The sequence below is a fragment of the Urocampus carinirostris genome, chromosome 19 (genome assembly GCF_059441175.1).
Source record: "Urocampus carinirostris isolate Australia breed hairy pipefish chromosome 19, RoL_Ucar_1.0, whole genome shotgun sequence".
Classification (NCBI taxonomy): Eukaryota; Metazoa; Chordata; class Actinopteri; order Syngnathiformes; family Syngnathidae; genus Urocampus; species Urocampus carinirostris.
Genome location: NC_142367.1, coordinates 623,150 through 642,500, shown reverse-complemented (window position 1 = coordinate 642,500; position 19,351 = coordinate 623,150). Strand labels below are relative to the sequence as shown.

Sequence of the window (19,351 nt, the reverse complement as noted above, 5' to 3'; positions counted from 1 at the left end):
TTATTTTACGTAAAAGAAGCAAATTTTGGTTTGCTTTTGTACAATTCAATACATTTAGTTCAACAACATGTTTTCATAGTGCGGTGGTTAGCACATTCACCTAGAACGCGAAGGGTCCTCGGTTTGAGACTAGGTGGAAACATTTGTTGGCCTGGAGAGGGTTGGGTGTCACCAGGCTGTACCTGCCCAAGACACACCACAATAAATGGTGCCCCTACGGCCCTAGATGTTAAGGGTTCCAACTAACAAGTCCAAAAATAGCATTTCCTAATTCTAGTTCATTGAAAAGGACAATGTGTATTATTTGACCTCTAGATGTCGCTTTTGTGGAATTGTAGTCATTTTGAGCACATTCTTACAGGGTGGAAAATGACTGGGACATGTTGAATTCGAACAAAATAGCGGGTAAAAATATAAATTCATGACATTTAATGATATAATGAACTAAAGTTTAGTGTCGTTTATCAAATTATTAAAGAAAAAAACTGTTTTATATTTTTATGGACTGCACCTCTTGAGGAAGTTGATGACATTGCACTCCGGATACAATAAAATTGAGCACCCGTTGTCATGCTTATGCCCACAAAAACACTTTTCTTTATAATTTCAAGTGAGCACTCGAAACCACAATTTGGCAAAAAAGCCTACTAGAACATGTGCTTCTTCCTTCTTCAGTTTGAAAGAGGACGGCATCTACCTGAGTCGTTGTGGCTTGGCCACGTGGACAAGAGACCCGGGTGTCTTCTGGGAGGCCCCCCAAACCCTGGGCCAGCCCAACCAGTGCCCTTGGCCCAAAAGATGTCCCCATGCCACGGGTGAGTGCCCATTTCCAGTCTCCCCAAGCCTTTCTAGTGTCTAATTGGATTCAAAACATACGCTTTATTGGCTCACACGAAGAGGCACAATGGTAGAATGTCAATAGCAGTTCACGGATCCCTTAGTACAGGGGTGTCAAACTAATTTGATCTTGGGGGACACATGGTAGAAAAAACACTTTTACATTGGCCAGACTAGTAGATTAAAGAGAAAAAAAAGAATGAAAGAGAGAGAGGGAGACAAAAAGAGAAAGAAAGTGAGAGAGAGTAAAATAGAGAAATTGAAAAAGAGAGTGAGAAATGTAGAGAGAACAAATGAGAAAGGGGAGATAAAAAGAGCAAAAAAGAGGGAAAGAGAAAAAAGAGACACAGAGTGAAAGAAAAAAGAAAGAAAGAAAGAAAGGAAAAAAGGAAAAAGAAAGGAAAAAAAGAAAAAGAAAAGATAGAGGTAGACAGAGTGATAAAGAGAAAGACAGAGGGATAAAGAAGAATAGAGAAATAGGGAGAGATAGAGAAAGAAATAAAAACAGAGAGAGATAGAGAAAGAAGGAGAGAAAGAATGTGAAAGTAGAAAGAGAGAGAGAGAAATAGAGGGAAATGAAAGAGATTTTGAAAATAAAGTTAGAGAAAGAAAGAATGTGAGAAAGTGGAAAAGATAGAGAGAGAAAGAAAGAAAGAACAAAAAGAAAAAGAGGGAGAAAGGGGAACAGACAGAGAAAGAAAGAGAGAGGAGCAAGAGTGAGAGAAAGAAAAGGGAAGAGAGAAAGGGGGAGGGGGAGGAAGAGACAAAAAAGAAAAGAGTGAAAGAGAGAGGAAGAGAGAAAGGGAGGAAGAGAGAGAATGACAGAAAAAGAGAAAGAACATGAAGCTGGTGGTGTCTAATGAAAGTTGTCGCCACCATGAGGATGTTATTATAAAACAAAAATGTGGCGTTAAAATGTTTACATAAAAAGAACATTCGAAACAACAAATACAATACTGTTATTTTAATAATTTTTAAATAGTTTTTGTTCTGTCCAATTTTAAAAACAATTTTGCTGCTTTATTTCTCTATTGAGAGGTGGAAATTGTTTCAGGATGCTATCCACTTTTTAACTGTAAAACAGCGGTCTCAAGCTTGGCAATTACGGCCCCCAGGATGAAAGGGAAAAAAAGGACAAAAAATAAAAATAAAAAGGTTGAAATAAAAAAAAAAGTAAATGTCAATGAAAAAAAGAGAGAGAATAAAACACCAAAAGACATTTAGAGAAAATTGCATTTTTTTTCTCGCCTTTGTCTTTTTATCTTAATTACCTTCTTTTCTTTTCCTTTTTTATTTCTTTTTCTGAATTTTCATTTTTTGGCTTTCTTTATTTATATATATATATATATATATATATATATATATATATCATCTCATTAGCTACACCGCTTATCCTCAGTAGGGTTGCGGGGGTGCTGGAGCCCATCCCAGCAATCATCGGGCAGTGGGCAGGGGACACCCTGAACTGGTTGCCAGCCAATCGCAGGGCACACGGGGACAGACAACTCACTCTCTCATTCACACCTAGGGACAATTTGGACCGGCCAATTCACCTGAAATGCATGTTTTTGGAATGTGGGAGGAAACCGGAGTGCCCGGAGGAAACCCACGCAAGCACGGGGAGAACATACAAACTGGGCACAGGAAGTCTGGAGCTGGATTAGAACCCACGCAGGAGGTTATATATATATATATATATATATATATATATAGATATATATGTATATATAGATATATAAGGCCAGCACGGCGGCGCAGTGGTTAGCGCTTGTGCGGCACAGTTCATGTCATGGGAACCTGTCGTGGGTTCAAATCCAGCTCCAGACTTCCTGTGCGGAGTTTGTATGTTCTCCCCGTGCTTGCGTGGGTTTCCTCCGGGCACTCCGGTTTCCTCCCACGTTCCAAAAACATGCATTTCAGGTGAATTGGCCGGTCCAAATTGTCCCTAGGTGTGAATGAGCGAATGAGTTGTCTGTCCCTGTGTGCCCTGGGATTGGCTGGCAACCAGTTCAGGGTGTCCCCTGCCCACTGCCTGGAGATGGCTGGGATGGGCTCCAGCCCCCCCCGCGACCCTAATGAGGATAAGCGGTACGGCTGATGAGATGAGATGAGATATATATATATATATTTATTTATTTATTTATTTATTTACAGTGGGACCTCGCTACCTTGCGGTTCCACGTTCGCGAGTTCAGAGCTTCGCGGGTCTAAAAAATAATAATAATAAAATAAAATAATTTAAAAAAAAATCTTATTTTTTTTTAAGCATTTTTGAAGGGGCGTTGCTACTTCGCGGATTTTCACTTTTTGCGGGTGGTTTTGGTCCCCATTAATCGCTATAACCGAGGGATTACTGTATATATATATATGTATATATATATATATATATATATATATATATATATATATATATATAGTATCTGTGAAATTCCCTGGGAAGGGGCGGGGCCATCGGACCCTAGCCCTGGGGCAGCGGAGACTTGCCCTAACGGGGACGTTGACCCGACCAATACGGCTGCCACATAGGCACGCTATTTAGCAGGCTGCTGGTTAGTGGGCTGCTACAGCACACTGATGTTCCTAGTCTCCTATGTACTGTATATATATCTGTGCAGCTCTCGGCAAAGGGGCAGAGACAACATAGTCGGTGCCGCCCTGGAGCAGCAGAAACTTGCCTCAACGAGGACATTGACCCGACCAATATGGCCGCCACGTAGGCACGCTAGTTAGTGGGCTGCTATAGTTTGCTGACGGACCTAGTCTTTATATATGTATATATATATATATATATATATATATATATATATACATATACACATCTGTGCAGTTCCCGGCGAAGGAGCAGAGCCATCGTGGCCGATGCCGCCCTGGGGCAGCGGCGACTTCCTGATAAATGAGCTAAACACCGACACGCCAGGAGCGGCCGAGAACGGCGAGTTTGTGGAATTGTGGCACACATCGGGAAGGCGCGCTTCACTGCAAGGCGTGTGGCTCCTCCTCTTCAGCGGCCATGACAACCGCGTTTACCGTCAGATCAGCCTGAGCGGCCATTTTACCACCGCCAAGGGGTACTTCCTGCTGGGCAGCGACCGGCTAGTCCCTGCGCCGTCCCTGCGCTTGCCGCCCAATGCCATCCAGAACGGGCCCGACGCCGTGGCCCTCTACCGCAGCCCTCTAGGTCCACCCTCGGCCCGACAGCAGGGGGTGCCCACCCGGGGGCTCCTGGATGCCGTAGTCTACCGCAAGATCGGCTCCGACAAGAAAGCGCCGGCGCTCAGCCGGGCGCTGACGCCAGGTCAACTTCCCCTGCTGGAGGACCCCGATGTTCTGCCCGGCGATGAGGCCCTCAGCCGCTGCCGGGGACTCTACCCGCAGGACCTCTCAGCCTTTGCCGTAAGGAAAAAAGAGCAACTGGTACTGTTTCTTTAATGTCGAATTTTTAAATGAAGCGGCTGATTCTGGTTTGGGTCAAAATTTTTTGAACGGTCAGTGTGTATTATTTGACATTTATTGAGGCACTAAAAATACACACTGTCCCTTTTAAAAGAGGCTGGTACCAATACTCCTTGTACTTTTAATTCCCTTGTGTCACGATTGCCCGTTGCCCTCACCTGTGCCCGATCATTTGGCGCCAGCTGCTGCTCGTTGCCTGATTGGCTCCCCTCCCTTCACTCCTAGTCAGTCCGTCAACGAACCTCTGCACTTGTAAGGCATGCATTTTGACTCTGTCCGGTATCCTGCTTGTGTATCCGGTATCGATCCCATCTGTCCCGTCCTGTCCGGTATCTTGCCCGTGTATCCAACATCCGGTATCGATCCCGTCTGTCCCTTCCTGTCCATTCCTGTCCGGTATCTTGCTCGTGCACCCTGTATTCGGTATCGATCCCGTCTGTCCGGTATCCTGCTCATGTATTCAGCATCTGGTATAGATCCCGTCTGTTCTGTCCGGTTTCGATCTCGTTTGCTCCTGGCTTCTTGTTTTCCCCCGCCTGACTTCTCTGTCTCACTTCTTCTGCCCAGCAATCGCCGAATCGCTGGCGTTTGTGTTCCCGCGCATGACTGCCCCGTTTCCGTAAAATAATGCTTGTTGTAAAAATGTTACGCGTTTGGGTCCACCGTCTGTTCGGGTTCTGACACATTGCCTCTAAAAAAAAATCTTTAAATCCCAACCAGATACTTTGGTTTTGTTTTTTCTTTTTATCAATAGAATTTTACCTATTAGGAGGCATTAGAAATACACTGTCCCTTTTAAAATAGCTGGTACCAGTAACTGCTTCTATTTCAGATTGTTAAATGGCAGATACTGTTAATGATACTGTTGTGTATGTAGTAGGGTTGTAGTCGGGTGTACTGCTCTGATTCCTTTTATCTCTTTGTTGCACAAGCTTCACAGGAACGTCGGGCACGTGCACAGGAGCAATAGCATTAGCTTCTGAAATAGCGGATTTGATTTGTGTAGCAATAGCAATCGCTTTGTCAAGCTTTAAGTCCGTTTCCAACAGCAAGCGTTCTCTGATTCTCGAAGAGGACATCTTCTCAATGAATTGATCCCTAATCATATCATCAGCAAACGTGCCAAAGTCACAGTTAGCAATTAATTCCCTCAATGCGGCAATGAACTGAGCAGTGGTCTCGCCCGGTCTCTGAGCACGCCAACGGAACTTGGTACGCTGAGCAACGACATTAATCTTCGGTACAAAGAAAGTTTCTAGCACATCACAGGCGGATTTGTAAGAAGCGCCAGTGTCGGGAAGGGAAAGAAAAATTCTCTGCCCTTCTGTGCCTAAACAGTGCAGCAGTAGTGCGCGTTTTCGTTTGTCCGGCATTTCGTTAGCAGTCAATGCTAGCAGGTAATTTTCGAACATTTGAATACACGTGGTGTACAACATCGTAGGCTCACCCGGGGTTTCAAGCAAAGCAAGGGGTTGTGGGATTCCGATCCAAGTCATCCTCGTCGCCAATATGTTGTGTATGTAGTAGGGTTGTAGTCGGATTCAGAGACAGGCACGGACGGTACATTCATAGAGTGTTTACTTAACTTCTTCTTCGGTAGTTCTCAAGCACAAGTACAAGGCTGCGCATTAGTATACAGCGATACCGCAGGAAGGGGAGTGTATTACACGACACCACAGATACTAAGTACATACAATTCTCTTGACTCTTAAAAAAACCTTTTAAATCCCAACCAAATACTTTTTTTTCTTTTCATCAATAGAATTTAGCCATTGGTTTTAATTCAAATTGCCTAATACTGGTACAGATATCAAATAAAAGGCTGCTATCAACACTGACAACAATAATGTTAGTACACACATGATTCAAAAGAAATTCCTTGAAAATGTCAGTTGCTATTCAGCATTCTTTGTATTTGGATGACGCCGGTATCGCTTACCATTGCGAGTATCGATACCTTAAAAAAGCCCACTATCAACACCGATAATGTCTGTACAAAAAAATATCCTTCCCATTAGAATATAAATGACATTATACATAGAAATTTGGTCTATAGCAATTCCATTCATAAAGCCGACACTAGTACTGCTGACCGTTGCGAGTACTGTTGCCTTAAAAAAAAGGTTAGTATGGACAAATACATGCCCATCCTTAATCAAGATGTTTGTGTATTATTTTCCTTTAGGTAGCTCCGCCCACCCCACTGAGGGAGAACAGCTGCCCCCGCCCTCCGCCAGCGCCAGAGGGTGTGGTCCTCAACGAGGTGGCGAGCCGCCATTGGAATAACCGCAGCCAGCAGCACGACCTGGTGGAGCTTCTGGGCCCGCCCCAGACCTCGCTGCTGGGACTGGTGCTGGTTCTGTTGGACCAGGTCCAGACCAACAGAGTACTTGCGCTTCCTTTGACTGGATCCCTGGATCGGGACGGATTATACCTGCTGGGGAATGTCACCGGAGCAGGTGAGCACCCGTATGCATATATAACCCTTTAGCCAACCACTAACTTATTTTTGTAAAGAATTTAATTGGAAATAAAGGTCGAAAATAAGTATTTGGTCCATACCCAAAGGTTCATCTCAATACTTTGTTACGCACCCTTTGTAGCTATTTACAAGCTTTTTACACACTGGTGTTGGTATTTTGGCCCATTACTCCGTGCAGATCCCCTCCAGAGCAGTGATGTTTGGGGCTGTCATTGAGCAACGCAGATTTTTATCTCATCACTGATGTTCTATGGGGTTGAGATCTGGAGACTGGCTAGGCCACTCTAGGACCTTGAATTACAAAGCCAGTCCTTTGTTGCCCTGTCTGCGTGTTTGGGATAATCATGCTAAAAGACCTAGCCACGTATCATCTTCAATGCCCTTGCTGATGAAAGGGGATTTTCACTTAAAATCTCTTGATACATGGCACCATTCATTCTTTCCTTTACATAGATCAGTCTTCCTGGTCTCTATGCAAAACAAACCGCCTGAAAGCATGATGTTCCCACCCCCATGCTTCTCAGTAGGTTGTGTGTTTACAGAGAACCCTTGGTTTGTGTGGTTAATGGGAACCAAAATCTCTCGCGAAAAACAAAAATCCGTGAGGCATCGTTGCACCTTCATAAAAGCCCTAAAGGTTTAAAGTTACCTCGAGATGATGTCGTAAGACTGCACGTCCGTAACAAAATAGAAATTATAGATGTACACCCACAACACATAATTGCGGTTGAATAATTGTTTTTTTTGCCATTATACATCAGAGAAACAAAATTGTAGGGCTTTTCCTTTCAGTGTAAGAAAACAATTTAGAGAGAGACTGGATGAATACAATAAAACCGTCCCGAATGTAACGGTTTCCTACTAGTTGTGGCAGGTGGAACTTGATAATAATTCACGAAGCACACACTGGTGATACGCATTTAATTCCTCTCTTCTGACTTTCCTCACCAATCGATTTGATTGATGATTTTCTTTTCAACGTAACAAGTCACTAAAAGTAGCGATATGCTAGCTAGTTTGTTTACAGAGGCAGCCCCAGCCCGCTGTTTAACTGATAGATAACACCAGCCAATCAGAGTCGAGCACACAGTCACACCAGCCTATAACAGTAGCGAAGACAGACAGTCTCACCCACCCAATTAGTGCGCCCTCCCTAATCAGTACGTTGATATCAATAAATATAAAGGCAAAATCCATCTACCTACCTACCTACTTGGGTTTGTAGGTAGGTAGGTAGGTAGGTAGGTAGCTATGTCCCTGTGGTGAGGGGGCCTCTTCTTGTGAGAGGTAAGAGAATTCTCCCACCATGGTCCGCTGTGTGTCGTAAGAGGCGACTAAAGTGGAGGGAGCGAGGGGACTAGGGATCCTCTCCTCTCTATCTCTACTCCCTAAGAGACAGCAAGGCAAAGAAAGGGGGCGGGAGACCGAAAGGTCTCGCAAACCCTAGTTATAGGGTCACTAAATGGGAGAGGATGTGGAAGTAAAGCGACTGAGTGGAAGAAAGAGGAGATCAGAAGGATGATGACAAGAAGGAAGGTGGATGTGTTAGCCTTGAATGAAACAAAGATGAAAGGAAGGGGTGAATTACAGCTTGGAGGTTTGTATGGTAGAAGGTCTGGAGTTACGGGTGGACATGCTAGAGAAGGAGTGGCTGTGCTTGTGAGTGAGAAAGCAAAGGAAAAACTGGTGGAGTGGAAAGAGATATCTTCCAGATTGATGTGGGTGAGGTTGAAGTGGGGTGTAGAAGTATGGATGATTATAAGTGCATATGGACCTGGTTCAGAAAGAAGTGCTGAGGAGAGAGAGGAGTGGGAAGAAATTGATTGAGTTATGTGTGGAAAATGAGTTGGTGATTGGAAATACATTGTTTAAAAAGAGGGACCTGAATAAGTATACCTTTGTCAGAGTGGATAGTGGCAAGATGGTGGACAGAGCAATGATGGATTATGTAGTGGTTAAGAAAGGGATGTTAAGTAGATTGTTGTATGTGCATGTTTACAGAGGTGAAATGAGTGGTATGTCTGATAATTTTTATGTGGAAGGAAAACTGAGAATAGATGGATCATGGAGGGCTAGTTATAAGAAGAGTGTGGGGGAAGAGATGAAAATGTCAGAGTTGAATAAGGCAGAAAAGGAAAGAGAGTTTAAAGAGAGGATAAGGGAAGATTATGAACGGATTAGTAGAAGAGAAATGGAGAGTGTGGAAATTGAATGGAAGTGGTTTAAAGAGGCAGTGTTGAGGAGTGCAAAAGAAGTGTGTGGAATGAGAAAAGTTGGTATTAGGAAAGGAAGTGAATGGTGGAATGATGAGGTATCAGAGGCTGTGACAGAAAAGAGACGTGCCTTCGAGGAGTGGCTGCAAGATAAGAGTGGCGATGCGTATGGAAGATATAAAGTGAAGAAAAGGTTGGTAAAAGCAGCGAAAAGCAGCGAAAAGGAAAGCAAATGATGAATGGTGTCGAAAGATAGGAGTGAGCTTTGAGGAAAGGAGAAAAGTGTTCTGGAAAGAAGTGAAAAGAGTAAGAAACAGTGAGTCTGGAAAGGAAGAGAAAGTGAAAGATAAGGATGGTAGATTGCTGGTTAGCGGTAGTGCAGTCAGGACGAGATGGGCAGAGTATTTTAAGGAGTTGCTAAATCTTGAGGGATATGACCAAGGTAGATAGATAGATAGATAGGTAGGTAGGTACCATAGAAAATGCTGTTACAATCATTGTTGCCATGGCACCCAATTGGCCCCGCCCGCGTGTCACGGGTGCCGTGGCGCCCAATTGGCCCTGCCTGTGTGGTGCCAGCTGAAGCTTGTTGACAGACTGGCTCCCTGTTAGTATTTAAACTCTGTCCTGACAGTCCCCTTTTGTCGGTCCGTCTGAGAATCTCTGTTTTTACACGACAAGCCTTTTTTTTTTGCCTGTCCTGTGTTTTTGCTCCTGTTTTTCTCTCGCTACGATCTGTTTTAAGCTAGACCACGTCTGCTCTACCATCCCGAATTACGACCTGTTTCGATCTCTACCTCGTCTGTTCTCTCGTCCTGAATAACGACTCATTTTCTGATATCGACCACGTTTTTGCTCTTCCACCCCGGCTACTGACCCGTTTTTTCCGTTCCCGACACCGCCATCACTCGCCACGGAAGTCCCACTTCCGCGTCTGAGCAACTTCCACACCGCGACCAGCGATCTCCGGATCTTTTGTGCACTCATTTCCCTTCTTCCCAATAAAACTGTGAGAAACGTTATGCGAGTGGGTCCTCTCTCTGTTCTGGTCGTGACACTTAGTTGATTTATTTACACCAAGCATGTTACTTATTGCTGAATGAGTCTTCCCAGACCGGTGCATGTCAACAATTTTGTCTCTGGTGTCCCTAAAAAGCTCTTTGGTCTTGGCCATAGTTGAATTTGGAGTGTGGCTGTCTTATACCTTTTATACCAATAATGAGTTAAAACAGGTTCCATTAATACAAGTAAAGAGTGGAGCCCCTTTATACTTCCTTGACAGTCAGCAATCTTTCTTGACCAAATACTTTCTTCCACTTTGATTTGGAAATAAATCCTACAATGTGATTTTATTTTTTTCCATATTCTGTCTCTCATGGTTGAAGTTTACCCATGTTGACAGTTACAGGCCTCTCTAATATTTTCAAGGCAATTAGGCAATTATTATTATGCAGCTGTCCGATGAGGTGGCTCACCTTTTAGGAAAGCGCAAAGAGTGGTATTTAGATAAACTGAGGATAGCGTTGGCAACGCCAGCCACCGACCCATACCTTCTTCCTCCTTGTTGTACAAGCAATTCAAGCAAGAGCATGATCCTGGAATGAATTAAGCTCATATGAAGAGGTCCCACTGTATACTTTTAGGTGCAAATCGTCGCTTTTTCTTCCCTTTTCTTGCTCCTCCGCATAGATCAGGCTTTCCCGGAAGGCGAAGCCGTGCCAGCTCGAGGGACGGTGCTCCTTTGCTACGACTTGTTCAGTGTGTGCCGAGCTGCCGCAGCCCTTACCAATTCCAGTAAGCGGGATGAGCTGGTCTTTGGCGACGCCCACTCACAGCTATCCAACGTGGCCACCAGGGGAAGCCGCGTCATTCCTGCTTTCAAGTTAGCATTTATTGGGAACGTTTCCACATGGTCGGGTTGACAGTGTTGTTAATGAGTTTTTCCCCAAATGTTTATTTTCAGGACGATAAAAACTAGTGCGGTTTCGCTGAGCCGCTGCGCGTGCTGCAACACTAGAAGCCCTTCCTCTTGGATCACGTCTTTGGCGACGCCCAGGCGGAAAAACCTCTGCCCAAGCCCCACCTTTTCCAGTCACATCAACATTTGCCTTGGACCGCCCTCGGGTGGCTGGCCGGAAAGGTCGGGAGGTAAGGAATGAAGTCAAACCATAGTGTTGTGTAGTGTAATTTAGTGTAGTGTAGTATTGTATTTTGCCACATTACAGACTTCAAACATCAACGTATAAAACTGTAATTTCTTGTAAAGCATCAACAATAATTGGGACACAATCATGAAGTGGAACACACTTTATTGGATATTTCAAACTTGTACCACTGGCCAGACCTTTGCCATTCCGGAGTGCATCTGTTCCACGTATTCCACCACTAAGAGATGCGGGGCAAATTGTTGCTCGCAGGCTTCCTTGGCTATGTCCAACAGTCCTCTGGGTCTTCTGTCGTACAGTAGCTCAAATGGAGAGAATCCCTTTGATCCCTGCGGTACTTCGCTGATGGAAAACAGTACATGTGGAAGCAACAGTTTTTCCCATCCACGTAAATTCCCTTTCTTAGCATTTGCTTTACCGTCTTGTTGAAGCTCTCTACCAAAAGTTTGGGGGTAGAGTTACGGAATTGGCTCACCTTTAACAATTTGCACAACTCTTTCATTACCCATTACATGAAGGAGGTCCCTTGGTGAGGATCTCTACAGGGAGTCCCAATCGCTGTGCTTTGCAGAACTTCCCTCGGTTTCTTTCGTCATCCACACTTGCCACTGGGTACTCTGAAAATACTTTGTTAGAAGAGGGTCATTCCAAACCTGGCTTTCTGCCGCCTGGACTCTCAGCTGTGGATAGGCAGGGAGTCTTGTTCCGGAGCTGCCATTGACTTTCCTTTTTCCTCGTTAGATGACCCAGGTGGTGAGGAGACTGCTGGGGTAGAGACTGCAGACCTGGCTTGTCTTCTCTGCTCAACCGTCTGTTAAGGGGGATTCCTGCTGGACTGGTATATAGTGTGTGTGTATAATGGACAGCATCTAGCATTTAGAACTGCAACAGGGAGCTTTTTAATTATTCCCACAGAAGCCCAGCAGTGGTCTCGAGGGGACTGACGTTCCAGACGGGAAGTGTCTTACTTTCTAGCCTCACCATGAACACACGTCACGTTAATGGCGTACCTTGCCCACTACTCATACATTCTGCCCGAACTAGATTTGTAGAGCTGCCAGAGTCTGCCAAAGCCTTATTGTCTTTGTTTCCTACTCTCAGTGGGAACCTAATGGCTGGATTCCCTTTGTGGGCCCATTAGGAAGTGACATACTGACAGATGTTACCTTGGGGTTGAAGGAGCTGGCCGAGGGCATCAAATCATCCCCCTTTGGGCAAAACCTGGCGAAGTTACCCATCTCCCCGTAGGTGATGCATTTCCTGGAGTCTCTGTTTACCAGGAGGCGCGGGCGCTGAGCAGGAGGAGGATTGGATGACTTTGGGGGTAACCCCTCGTTGGTTCAATGTGCGTGTTTCATGGATTCTCCTGCCTGGTGGTCTTCATTTATTCTGTGGTTTTTCCAGCAATGCCACTGTGATTCCTCTTCTCACTTCAAAAAACGATTCAGCCACTGGCCACTTATCACAGAGGCGTGGAGGGATTGGCACATTCCCTTCCCCTGATTGGTCTTCACTCTCCTATTCTCTGGGAAGCAGAGTTTTAATGCTGCTCCATGGGCAATCAGTGGATTGGCCTCAGGTATGACCACACCCAGGATCCAGTTGATTGCAGGACATGAACTGGGAGGCAAAGGTGATCCTGACCTCTCCCTTTCGAATGGGTCCTCGGGTTGCCATGATGATATATGTAGTATAGATAAGATAGATAGATAGATACTTTATTCATCCCCGTAGGGAAATTCACTCTTCCAGCAGTCTACCCCGTTGTTTATTAACAGATTAACATGATGCCCTAGGGGTGCTTGTAGCGGAGTGGATGACGTCATGCCAGTTCAAAAGTTCGACATCCCTGCGGCAGATGGAAAACTTTTCTTTGTGAAAATCCAGGGATACACCACCTCGTGTTAGCAAGTCCGCCTCCTCTCCGATTCCCCCCGGCTTTCGTGTCTCTGTTTAGCGGCGTTGAAGCCGGATGGCTCCGGGTAGCTCCGGGTGGCTACACGTTAGCGTCCGGAATGCTAAACGTGAGCCACGTTTCCGCAAAACACAGCAACTGCGCTCCCCGTGCGCTTCGATGGTTTCCACCAGCACTCGATCTTATTTGGTCGTGAGTTCGAATTTACCATGATTACGGATGGTACCGAAGACTTATAACGCCGCTAGCCGCTTCGCTAGCTCTGGCTCTTCTTCCACTATACTATACTATATACTATATACTATACTATAGTATATACTATACTATAGTATAGTAAATTATAGTAAAATAAAGTTTACAGAAAGTATACAGAAGGTATTCTGTAGTCAAGTGTAGTTTAGTGTACAGATCATGTAGTATAGTATACAGATGGAATAGTATAGTCTAGTGTGGTGAACAGAGTGTATAGTATACAGATGGAATAGTATAGAAAAGTACATTGTACTGATAGTAAAGTGTGGTATACATATAGTATTCAGAAAGCATATTATAGCAGTATACAGAGGGTATAGTATAGTATACGGATGATATGATATAGTATAAAATGGCATAGTAAAGTATACAGATAGTATAGTGTACACATATTATAGTATAGGGTAGTGTAGTGTATGGTGGTGAATAGTATAATATGCAAGTATTGGCTGACTTTTTGTGGCCATTGAAAATAAGGAATCAAACATTAGGGACTCATAATTAAAATATTTCATTTTTTGTACAAAAAAATATTGTTCTTTTTTTCAATGACAAATTTTACTTTTTAACCATTAGCATGTGTTAAATAATAAAAATATATGCTGTCCTTTTGAAAAACTAATTATCTCAATTCTACACGTTATAAATACCAATTGAACTAACCACCAAAAGTCACTAGAAAGTACACAAATGGAAAGCAACCACAGCTTCTTTTTTATTTTCACCATATTGCTGGATACTAGCATGCTAAATATCGATTTATGTGGCTTAATTGCAGACTGCAATGGGGTCTTTGCGGGAAGAAGGACTGTCCAAGTGGCCCACTATCTGGAACAGAAATGTCTCTGTGGAATCTCTGCGTTATCACTCCAGGGTGAGAAAAAAATTGTGCTCGTCAACAATAAACGCTTGTCAAAGGTATTCCCAAACAGATTTTTTTTTATTGATTAGGCACAGAACGTGTAGCGTTCTTGTCCCAAATTATGCAAATATGTTGCAAAATATTTCACGTGCTGACCCATCTTGCTTGTTTCCTGAGGAGCTGTAATGTCATTGAAGGAACACAACACTTTCAAAATGGTGAATCGCATTAATACAGTGGTTCTCAAATAGTGGGGCATTGCTCCGTCAAGGGGGCGTTGGCACGTTTGACTTTGGGCAATGGCTCCTTCACTACACTATGCGCAGCTGCGCTCTCTTGGCAGAGTGTTTTGTTTTAAATTAGCCCTCATATAATATAAAGCAGTAAAAGCATTGAGTATGAGGTGTTGACATGAAGTAGAGTGGACCTTCAAGTGACACAATAAAAAAAATATCTTGAGTTGACAGCCAGAGAGAGATCGGGTAAAGAGATGAACAAAATCTCCTGAAAGCTAATACGGGAAAGTTTGAAAAAGCGTACATAGAACTTCACTGCGACTACAGAGGGAGACAAGCAGAGACTGGTGTGCTTGTTATGTAATAAATGTTGGCAGCGGACAGCACGAAACCAAATAAATCGAGCTGTCACTTAAAGATATTACAACCCAATTACGCTAAAAGGAGTAGATTTGGCATGGATGGAATTGTCCTGTTACAACCAATATTGAGCAATTGTTTTCTTATATTTTTGGTGGATTAAATCATTGTCTCACATAAAATTTAAATTATTCCTCTTTTTTTGTTTATGTTTTATATGATTAGTCGGACCCTAATATGATTTTTGGATTATGTGGTAGGAAAAGAGTATCTTATACATTTGTTGGTGTACAACATTCATTTGTATGTACAGTATTTTGTTTATTGTTAATTTGACACTTGAATTTTATAAATTGGAAAATTCATTTGTTTTTTGCACTAGTTTTCTATCTGGCCAAAACGTTAATATTTGAATAAAGGGGCTCTGTAAAAAGGGGGTGCGTTTGATATTGGGAACTTTTAATTTTTTTACTGTCCTAGAATTAAGTGCATTGCACCTTCGCTACATTAGGGGGCAGCAGCACTCTCAGTGACATAAAATAAGCAACTCAGGATGTTAAAGACAAAGCAGGCCGTCTTCAAAATGCATTATCTCAGAATATAATTGGAATATACTGTTGAAATACAGTTTATATAGATTGTATGTAAAAAAAAAAACATGTACAGCGATCCCTTGGTAATCGTGGTTAATGGTGACCAGAGCCCCCCCCGCACAAAGAGAAAATCATCGAAGTACGTTCACACCTTAATAACAGCCCTCAAAAGGGCATACTTACCTCGAGATGATGTCCTTACCGAGAGTATACGACTTTAACAAAACAAAAAACTGTCAGAACCTGAACAGATACAGATCCCAATTGCGTGGCGTTCTCACACAAGCCCTTTATTTTATGGGAAATGGGAAGTCATGCACGTTAGGAAGCCGGTATGGCGTGGAAGGACCGGACGCCAGAGATTGACTAGATCGATAAAGAATCAAGGTAACGAAAATAAACAGGAGAAACTAGACGGGAACCAAAACTGGAGAAACTAACCAACAGGACAAGAATAGACGGAAAACAAAACTGGAACCCGAAATTAAACAGTACAGAAATAAATGGGAACAATACCGGACTGCAGATATCACAGGAAAACAGGACAGAACCCACGTCTTGTGGGGCAGAAGTTCGTTGACGGGCTGACACAGAAGCAAGAGAGCGCTGAGCTTTATATACAAAGAAAGTCAATCTTTCGACGAGCCGTAGCTGCGCCACATGGGCGGAGCCAATTGAGCAACATGGCAACCGTGACACACACGGGCAGGGCCAATTGGGCACCACAGCAACCGTGACACACATGGGCGTGGCCAAGTGGGCACCATGGCAACCGTGACACACTCGGGCGCGGCCAAGTGGGCTCCATGGCAACCATGACAAAAACAACTCAAATGAAATTGTGGGGCTTTTCCTTTCAGAGTGAGAACGCCATTTAGATGGTGGGGCTTTTATGATGGTGCAATGCTACTTTGCGGATGTTTACTTTTTACTAGTGGTTCTGGTCTTCATAAACACTCTGTACCTTTAAAGTGGCCAATTTTTCTTGCGTGTCTGGCTGGTTGCGAGTGTGGGGCAGTATCTGGGCCGTCTCCGATCACCAGAGGGCGCTCATCACCCAGACGGCGCAACTCAACCAACATGCTGACTTTTGCTCAGCCCCCCTCAGCGACCGCCGTGTCGGTGCAGGTTGGTGATGTCTCATTGATGAGGTCATCATTTTTTTACGATCGCGAATTTCTTTCCTAGGGTCTCGCTTGGGTATGCAGATCGGTCTGGCGGCGGCGGCGCTGCTTATCCTCGCGATGGCCGTAGCGCTCGTCATGTTTTTCTACAAAAGGAGGCAAGTTTTTGTCACAATTGTATGTTTGTATTCTCATTTATTTTTTTCCGATTCCACTTGTAGGCGTCCTATGGACTACTCCACCATGGAGCTGAGCGAGCATGGCGAAGGTTTTTTCGATCCGTAGTCCCTGAATCGTGCCAGGAACGGGGCGGTACATGTAAACATTTGAGATCGGGACGGACTAAAATAACATCTTCAAAAATTACAAGATGCTTTGATCGACTATTTTTGCCTGGCAGCTGCTAGCCTCAATTGCGAATGGCATTGCTTCCGTTGCTAGCTTGGCTTTAGCCGCTATTTTCACAGTAGAAGCTAACACACCTGTCAACTTATATGTTTTCCCTGTATTGTATATGTTTTTCAAATTATGTCTGCCAATTCCGCTCTCATCCGAAACATCTCGGTCCCTAGTAGTAGACAACAAAGTCATCATAGATTACTAATATTGTATTGCTTTCTGCTCTGCTGTGAGTAAACAGGTGCCACATTGTGTTTCAAAGTTTTATTATCGCTTAATATGAGGAATCTCAATAAATAATAAGGGGAAGTATTGGTTGAAGTTGACGGTGTGTATTAATGTGAAATCATTCAATAGCTCATGGAAATTTCACTGTCTTTTATAGCTAATGGTAGCGTGTTGAACATTTACGCTAGCTGCTAATTACAAACGTTACAATTTTTTACTATACTATACTATACTATACTATACTATACTATACTATACTACATATAAAAAGTACACAATTAGATCATCTAATCCAGGGGTCTCCAACCTTTTTCCAACTGAGAGATACGTTTTGTTGCTAATTAGCGCAAAGGGCACCCAGTTTCATATGAATTTCTAGATTCACAACTTAGCTAGATGGCTTGCTAGATAGCTTAAAAAAGTATTTGATAGTTAGCTAGAAATGTGAACAGGTAAAAAACTAAAAGGCAGCTAAATAGCTAAATGATTAAATAGATAGCTAGAAAGGAGCCAAAAGTTTCGCTTAATAACTAGCAAAAAGGATAAATGTTCGCTAGAAAGCATACATACAATGTATATATCTAGCTAGATAGCTTGCTGAATCGCTAAAGAAAATAGCTTGATAGTTAGCTACAAAGGTAAGCAGTTAAAAAAACTAAACAGGAGCAGATAGCTAGCTAATCGAGTAAAAAGCCAACTAAATAGCCAGATAGAAAGCTTAAAAAAAGCTAGATTGCTAGCTAGAAAGGAGGCCCAATTAAGCCTGATAGCTAACAAAAAGGTAAAATGCTAGCTAGATATCATGCAAAAAAAAAAGGTAAAACGCTAACTCAAAGCCTGCTTAATAGCTAAAAAGGTATGAAGCTAGCAAGCTTCAAAGCTAAAAAGGTAGCTATACACTACCTAAAAACACTTTATAAAACCCATAAATTGGAATTTAGTTTGTTGTTTTTCCTGTAATACAAATCAACAAAAAGATTATTATTTATTATTATATACAGATCCATGTCCCACTAGTGGGAGGTGGCTAGAGTCTTTTTCTGACCTGTAAGTCTTAGGTATGACTCGGCCGAGGCTTGAACCAGCGACCTCCCAGTCTCGGAGCGGGCGCCCTACCATTTAGGCTACCGAGCTGGTATAGAAAGATCAATCAATAAATTTGTTCAGTACATGAATAGATTCTCACTTTATTTTCTTAAATATTTGCTTAAAAATAATTATCAACACTTGAATAGATTTAGATTGCCCATGTAAGCTAAAGGAATTTATTTATTTGAATTTCTCAAATTACAACTTATGGTATTACTATGTTATTACTGTGCTATTACCAGGTTAATTATATAAGTCTTCAGTCAACAAATAAAAAGTAATTTTACTAGAAAACCAGAATGATCCAGCATTAGTGATCTAATGGTTTTTATAACAGGTCTGGTGGTAGCTGAACTGTCCTTAGGGAACCACCCTGGTCCCTTTGGGCACCACGTTGGAGACCCCTGATCCATTCAGTTCTGGGTCTGGATCACATCAGTTCAGTAGCTAGCTTGGCATCTCTGATTTTAACTGTTAATGCTAGCATTGTGGACACGGATGCTAGCTGTCAATGTTAAACAATGCAAATTTTGATCTAAAGGGGCAGTGTGTATTATTTGACCACGAGTTGTATGTTGTAGTGCAACCAAAAGCGAGTGCTATAATGCACAAGGGAGAATACGAACTACATTGACTCAAAGTGACCAAAACTCACTATTTTATTTTTCAGTTTTTGCCTTTTTCAGTCCCCCTGAGGTTTTTCAGGTACCCTTAGCAGCAAGATGGCAGACAATTATGTCGAGTTTAAAGAGCCTTTAAATATATATTTTTTTCACTGCGCTAATCTGCTTTTATCTGAATTTTATCTGTGCATTAGGCTGGACTAAAGGAGGCAGGGGGAATGGAAGGGAGGAAAGTGGTTTCAGACACGCTCTGACGGTTTTCTCTCATCTGTATGAAAATGGTGAAAGAGAATGATTGTTTCAAATACAGTCCAAATGCCAACCCAAACCCCCAAAAGATGAAAAATAAAAAGACGAAAAAGGTTAAGAATACGTTTTCATAAAAGAATTATACATAAACTCGTAGTAGACGGTATAGTAATGGTTTAGTTGCCTCTATTAGTTGATAAAAGCAGGTTTGTGTTCTGCCTTTGATACTGTGAAAATTATATACAGTAAATGTATGTACATTTCATCATTT

At 42.9% G+C, this 19,351-nt stretch overlaps 1 protein-coding gene across 2 annotated transcripts in view; it reads left to right on the top strand.

Moving 5' to 3' along the window:
• The window catches only part of LOC148346836 (uncharacterized), a 32,745-nt gene extending 15,522 nt beyond the window's left edge, over nt 1-17,223 (top strand). The window contains exons 5-13 of one of the 2 annotated variants that reach the window (XM_088324089.1): nt 676-815; nt 3,665-4,230; nt 6,476-6,749; nt 10,675-10,867; nt 10,949-11,133; nt 14,096-14,191; nt 16,341-16,496; nt 16,557-16,650; nt 16,714-17,223. In XM_088324089.1, the coding sequence (XP_088180215.1) occupies nt 676-815; nt 3,665-4,230; nt 6,476-6,749; nt 10,675-10,867; nt 10,949-11,133; nt 14,096-14,191; nt 16,341-16,496; nt 16,557-16,650; nt 16,714-16,777 (1,768 nt within the window). In that variant the 3' untranslated portion in view covers nt 16,778-17,223. The remainder of the gene's footprint in view (nt 1-675; nt 816-3,664; nt 4,231-6,475; nt 6,750-10,674; nt 10,868-10,948; nt 11,134-14,095; nt 14,192-16,340; nt 16,497-16,556; nt 16,651-16,713) is intronic. The other variant, XM_088324090.1, reaches the window with a different exon arrangement.
• The last annotated feature ends 2,128 nt before the right edge of the window (nt 17,224-19,351 follow it).